Below are 7,041 nucleotides of genomic sequence, written 5' to 3' on the forward strand. Positions count from 1 at the left end.
TTGCTACAGACTGAAGCTCTGAACAAAGGACTGAATGACTCATCCCAGCGGGGGATGTTCCAGAGACTTGATTTGAACCTGCAGTTTACTCCATCACTGCTACAAGCCTGAACCAAGAACTTTCCCATTATTGTATGTAATTGATTCCATTTAACCAGTTCTACCTCTTACCTTTTCTTTCTTTCTTTCTTTTTATGAATAAACCTTTAGATTTTAGATTCTGAAGGATTGTCAACAGCGTGATTTGTGGGTAAGATCTGACTTGTATTTTGACCTGGGTCTGGAGCTTGGTCCTTTGGGATCGAAAGAATCTTTTTTCTTTTACTGGGATATTGGTTTTCATAACCATTCGTCCCCATGAGGAGTGGCCCTGGTGGTGACTTGTGGTTAGCCAGTGGGGTGAGGCCAAAGTCCTCTCTGCTTGGCTGGTTTGGTGCCTTAATAGTAAAGGAAACTCAGCCTTGGGCTGTGACTGCCCTGCTCTGAGCAGTTTGTTCTGAATTGATACTCTCAGTTATGTCCTGCCAGAGGCAGCATCATTACACCAGGCAAAGGTCTTTTACTGGGGTTTTGCTCATAGTCTCATGTTCTGGTCCATGGAGCACACTCAGGTCTGGAAAGGAGTCAGCTACAGGGAACGTGTCTGGGGTTTGTGTATTGAATTATCCTGTAGGAAAAGCCATGGCAGGAGGTGATAGAATAATTGCCAGTCTGTGGCTCCCTTAATGCCTGTGATTGGTTACTGCACTTTGTGTTCTCCTTAACTCCGGTCTGTAAGCTGGGGAGAGCCCGTGTGAGACACGGGAGAGCAGAGCCCCCCGCTGAAAGGGGAAAAAACCACAGAGGTAACGAATTCTGCTGAGTTTGTTTTATTGCACAGACAGGTGGGGAGTCAGTGATGCTCTTAGAGGCCTGGAACTGTGGATGAGACGAGAATGGGACTCCGTGTGGGGATCTGTCAGTGGGAACTGAGTGCTAAAGGTCACCTTTTTGTTTGGCCTCCTCATGCTACTCGCATTCTCCATAATGCTCAAAGCTAAGACTTCCAAGGTTTTCACTAGAGGGAAAGAGAGAGACACAGAACTCAGGGCTGCAACCCCTATGGACAATGAGAGCAAAGCATCTGTCAAGGCCCCGGTATGTCACATTAACCAGAGCTGAGGAAGTCGACCCAGCCTCTAGGAGGTAAAGACATGGGCGCCGGCAGGGCCTTGAGTTACCTCACAATTGTATTTTAGTTGTTGTTAATGGGCCGTTTATTCTGTTACTTACTAGACTGCTACGCAAAAGAAGCAGTCGTTGACGTATGTTTTCCCATCAGTGCCACAAACAGGTGAGTACTTAATGGTGCATATTTGTGGAGGCTCCTTGTACTTGCTGCAGAAACCCTACGAAGAACATTAGTATTGCTGTTAGAGTTATTGTCTGCATTTCAGTAGTGCCCCCACTCGCCCCGGGGGCTGGGCATTCTCTGAACACAGAGGACCCTGGGAGCTCGCAGTACCTAATCCTGTCCCTTGTCTCCACTGACGTTCTGATTAACTGACTTCCCAATTCCCCTCTCGCTGCCAGGAGGAGCCGAGCCTGTCTCCCTGGTGTAAGAGACGCTGGTTTCTGAAACCCACAGCACATGGTGTGTGAGCGAAGGGGCATCTCCGTAGGCATCAGATGCTAATCTGACATTACCCAGGGTACAATCTGGACTGATGAACAGCTGTGTCCCCTCAGTTCTCCAACCTGGTTTACACTGCTTTGCTATGAAAGCAACCACTCCTGTTCCTGCTCACACACAGCTTCCAGCATGGAAATTACCCTGAGCTGTGTGGTATGAGTGCTCTGTCCAGCCACTCTTGAATTACACTGCAGTGAAACACCAGCAAACTTCCAGTCCCAGACTTTCCCCCAGAAATGTGTGTCTTGTACTGCCCAGCCCTCTCCTGGACAATACAAGCTCATATAAAGTCTGTCATGTTATTAACAGAAAATGAAATGCACAAATCCTATTATCTCAAATAGAGTTTTCCAAACACTTCAGTCCAAACACACTGATTTAGATAAAACAAGTGTCTTAACTACAGAAAGATGGATTTTAAGTGATTACAAATAACGAGGCACCAAAGTCAGAACTGGCTACGAGAAAATAAAAGCAAAATGCCACTAATGCCTGACTTAACAAGCTAAGTGAATTCAAAGTGAAAGATCTCTCTCATCAAATGCTTCAGCAATCTTAGTGGCTGTCCTTTCCACCAGGACCCCTCCCCCAGTCCCGTGTTACTTTCCTTGTCCTTCAGGTGTTGGTGATGTTGTGAGCAGAGAGAAAGGGAGGAGTAATTTTGGGTATTTGTTCCCCATTATTATATTTTTCCCTCTTCTTTAAGCATCATCTCCAGCTGGGGTTGATGCAACAGAAAATTTGTGGGGATGGGAACTTCCAGTTGTTCATTTGCCAACTCACTCACAACTTTTTTCCTGCCAAAGAATGGCCACGTAACGACGTGATGGTCTGTTTGATTATGTTGAGACCTGGCTGAGGTGTCAGTTTGTCTTTTGTCTCTGGTTTAGGGCTGTTTCCCCAGACTGGAGACATGTTTTATACAGTAGAATATTATAACTTTACATACAATGTTGCCTCACATATTTAACAGGACTATAATGTTCAGCATGTTATGAGTTTTCAAATGATACCTCACAAGGCATACTTTGTACAAAATGTCTCATAGTCTTGTAAAAGGGGTGAACATAGGGGTACAGACTGTCACACCCTGGTCTAAGAGATGCTTCTGAACCTGCATCATATATATAGAATGTGAGTGAAAGAGCATCTCCACAGGCAGCAGATGCTCAAATATAAAACTCCTCATGCTCTTGTCACACTGGCACCTCCTCTGTTCTGTCTCAGTTGCTCCCTGTGTCTCCCCCAGGCCCATCACAGGCCGCCCCGTACAATAGCGTATGGAATCCATCACCCTGACCACATGGCTTACGGCTACTCAGCAGTGAGACACCCCTGGCTGGCTCAGGTCAGCTGACCTGGGCTCGGGCTGTGCAATTGCTGTGTAGACATGTGGGCTTGGGCTGGAGCCTGAGCTTTGTTACCCCACGAGAGGGGAGGGTCACAGAACCCGAACATCTACACAGCCATTTTTAGCCCTACAGCCCAAGCCCCCAAGCTCAAGTCAGCTGATCCGGTCCAGTCATGGCCGGCCCCTGGGTCTTTTGCTCCAGTGTAGATGTACCCAGGGGTTCTCAGCCCCGGCAATTTACTGTCCCTTGCTATGGCATGGGGTAGAGTCTGCTTCTGCTCTGAGTCACAATGTGCTCTCGTATGTTTCTAACCCAGAGATCATGGTCCCTGTGATACTACAAAGCAGAGACTAGGGAAAGTGACTATTAACGAACAGGGAGAGTTCGACTTACCTTACCAGCCTGGCCAGCAGCATCTGGAACAAAACATACAGACAGAATGAGACTGTTTCAGATTCTCTTTCCCATCCTGGTGCTGGGGTTATTGATGTCCCTAGTTCTGACCAAGTCTCTCTATTTTTATACCGAGCCTTTTCAAATGGTCTGGTATGGGGTTGTGCCACTGGGGATGTCACCTCTTGTACCAACTGTATTAATTGAGCTGAGATCGCAAAGGAGGAACGGAGGAAGAGGCAAACGTTCTTGGGACTTTCCATCGTGATCCTACTCTAGGCAGGTGTGACAAAGTGGGTATGTTCTTAATGTTTTCTCTGAATACCGTGTATTCAGTTTCCCCTATGCCTTTATAAGTAACTAGGTGGTGGGAGAAGGGTGTGTGATTGTTGCAGAGCCTGAGAGGGCCAGTGTGATGGTGTCTAGACAGAGAATGGCCGACACCCTGTCTCCTGGCAACTGATGGCCTGGGCCCCTCCTCTGCAAAGTTGCCAATTGAAGGTGTTGGGGAACAAAGAGATCAGGTGCCTCCTGGCCCAGGAAAGAGAAAAAGGCAGAGGAGGGGCTGGAGAGTTTCAGTGTGGAGCTGGCTGGGGAAACAGAGGGAGCCCCAGGACTGGGGTCTAAGCTCCCTGCCCCCCAGAAGGACCTGACGGAGGGGTCCTGAGTGTACCCACAAGCCCTGCTTGGGACCGTGTTCCTGTCGTCCAATAAACCTTCTGTTTTACTGGCTGGCTGAGAGCCCCGGTGAATCGCAGGAAATGGGAGTGCAGGGCTCTGACTCCCCCACACTCTGTGACAGCAGGTGTCTCCTCTACAGGATCTCACCCTCGCCTTTGGGGGAGGTGGGGAGTTTCCTACTTTTCCAGGAAATTCTGAGAAGATCTCAGTGCTGTTTGTTTTAACCCTTCTCCTTCTGGATGAAGGGTAAGATTGTATCTATCCCCTCAATTCAGTGAAAGGGTTCAGAAAACATTCATGTTGTCAGCAAGACTTAATCATAAAAATGCAAAGAAATGTCTGTCTGTCTTTGGAGTTTCATGAGGGAGCAGTTCCACCATGTAGAGGGATCGTGGTTGTCTTAAGCCACCTATAATAAAACAACGCCCACATGTTGGTCTCATCTTTTAGCTTCTGAAACACAGGCCCCTGCCACTTGAGCTGAAGAAATCGCTGTTAGCTGCCAGCTCCATAATACCCTGATGTTCTTTCAAAGCTACATCCAGACAACAGAGGCCAAAAAATGTCCATTGACATCAGTGGAAGCAGGATTAGCCCCAAAACTATCCACAACAAAAGCGGTTAATGGCTTTGCTTTAAAAAGCCAGTTATGGAGTACTGCATTTCAGGGGCATTTCATACCACAGCCACTTTTCTGTCATTCGGTTCACCTGTTCTCAACAGGCTGCCTGGTCCCTTCACTGACACTGTCTGGTGCTGGCCTCTGACACTGGACTCCACTTCAGGTGTCTTTGTTGTTCCCTGATCTCTCTTTAAGTGTGAGGGGTTTCCTGGTTCTGCTTCTTGATCCTGCTCATTAGGGGCTCTGCTGGGAAACTTGTGATCTGGGTCTTCAGCAGTTAATTTTCAAAGAGCCAACCTAGAGCAGTAGGGATTGAATTGTCTTCGGGAGCAGCCTGCTTGGTCTCTCTCTGTGTTTTGGGTTCTTGTATGTTAGGGTTCTGGATCCTGAGAAATCATGTCATATTATATTACAAGCATCCAGAAAGAGAGTTTTACGTTTTACTCTAACATCCGTTTGGATGGTGTGAACATAACACGGCGCACTCCGCCATGTACCCCACAACAGGCTGTCTGGTCCATTCACTGACACTGTCTGAAAAATCCCAGAACACTAAAGGTTGTGTCTCAGCAGCTGTTTTGCAGGATCCAGGATCTCAAGGGCAGCCATAAAAATCTCAGCAGCTTTTGACTCCCTCTCTCTCCATTATTTGAGTGTCTCTTCAGAGTTAAGCCATAGCACAGAATTACATCAGCAATTACTCAATTCTAATGAGATGTTTCATTCTGAACAGGTCTGACTCTGTTAATGAAACTGTATCCAATTGACTAAGATATCAGCCCCCCAAGTGAAGATTATTTGTATTAAGGAGCTATGGACAATGGGATCATTCAGCGTTCCAAGGTAGGGTTTTAACCAAAACAAGCAAGTGTTTGGAGAGGATCGAAATCCTCCGCTTTCTACTGTGGCAATGCCATAGATCTTGTCATGTTAATAAAGTATCATTGAATTGAATTAATTCAGGGCATGAAGCAACTCCTAAGTAATAGAAGGTAAGAAGAAATTTTTGCTGTGGGAAGCTTCTCTCAGAACTGCCGAGGGCCTTCTACGTCGCTCTAAATACACTGGCACAGGCTAGTGTTTGAAACAGAGATTGGGTAGATGGGTGCCGGGTGTGATCTAGGATGGGAATTTTTGACTCCTGATGGTAGAATGACCAGATAAAAAGTGTGAAAAATCGAGGGAAGGGGAGGGGAAATAGGCTCCTATATAAGAATAAGCCCCGAATATTGGGAGTGTCCCTATAAAATCGCCAAAGAGTCCTGTGGCACCTTATAGACTAACAAACGTATTGGAGCATGAGCTTTCGTGGGTGAATACCCACTTCGTCGGATGCATGTATGAAATCTATAAAATCGGAACATCTGGTCACCCTAGCTCATGGCCTCTTTGTGGAGTTTCATAATAAACAATAACAGGAATTAAAATTATTTAAACAACTAGATCAAGAATTTTACTGCCAACCTCCTCAACCTCAACAAAGTAATCAGAAAACAACCAGAACCGTAGATGAGAAGAAATTCAAAAGGAAAGGGGAGTCCATGGATGTTTGGTTTCTAGGGGGTGTGACTCTTTTGAGCTGCCTCGGTTTCTGGCAGAGTCAGTGACATCCCAGCCCAGAGAGAACCCCGGGAACACCCCTTCTGAGCTCTGGGATCCGTGCAGGGAGGTTAGAGCTCCTCGAATAAGCCCCTGTGGGGATGTGCGAACCCCTGTATAGATCAGAGTGAGGCTGGCCCCGACCTTTCAGGGGGGCAGAGGTATCAGGGCAGGGCTCAGCACAGGCTACAGCCAAAATGACTCACCTGAGTAGAAGCAGCAAAGTGCCAGAGCGAAGAGCAGAACGGCCCCTGTTATCTTCATGGCGGAGGCGTCTGTCTGGTCTGCACTGGGCTCTTGGTGCTCTGCTCCCTCAGTAAACCCACAGACCGAGCCCCACTATATATAGGGTGTCGGAGATGTGACATCATCCAAAATAGTCACGCACAACTCCGGCAACCGGAAGCAAAGCTCTCAAGGGGAACGCCAAGCTGTGAACAATGTTTCCTCCTCAACAAGATTCCAGGATAAGTTGGAGGAGGTTACAAGTCACACCCTTGATTGGGTGAATAATGGAGTAGTTATGTGGGCTGAGTGCTCACCAGGGGGCACATGGGCACCCAAACCCGGATATTCCTGATTGTCATGACTGCGAGTGCAGAACATATTGGTCATGCTGCACGTTAAGGGCACTGACCCAAGAAAGCTCCTGACATTTACCGTGTTACCAGCCTCTTTCCGCCAGACTCTGCAGTAGGTCCCAGCTACAAGGGGACAAAGCT

At 47.4% G+C, this 7,041-nt stretch overlaps 1 protein-coding gene across 1 annotated transcript; it reads right to left on the minus strand.

Moving 5' to 3' along the window:
* Window positions 1–1,008: 1,008 nt before the first annotated feature.
* LOC123376335 (ovomucoid-like) lies at window positions 1,009–6,620 on the minus strand. Its single transcript, XM_045028255.1, has 4 exons — window positions 6,526–6,620; window positions 3,418–3,440; window positions 1,273–1,388; window positions 1,009–1,057 (listed from the first exon to the last, which is right to left on the minus strand). The coding sequence occupies exons 1-4, from the start codon at window positions 6,581–6,583 to the stop codon at window positions 1,009–1,011; spliced, it is 246 nt and encodes an 81-aa protein (XP_044884190.1). The 5' UTR covers window positions 6,584–6,620.
* Between the last annotated feature and the right edge of the window lie 421 nt (window positions 6,621–7,041).

The sequence above is a fragment of the Mauremys mutica genome, chromosome 8, assembly GCF_020497125.1.
Source record: "Mauremys mutica isolate MM-2020 ecotype Southern chromosome 8, ASM2049712v1, whole genome shotgun sequence".
Classification (NCBI taxonomy): Eukaryota; Metazoa; Chordata; order Testudines; family Geoemydidae; genus Mauremys; species Mauremys mutica.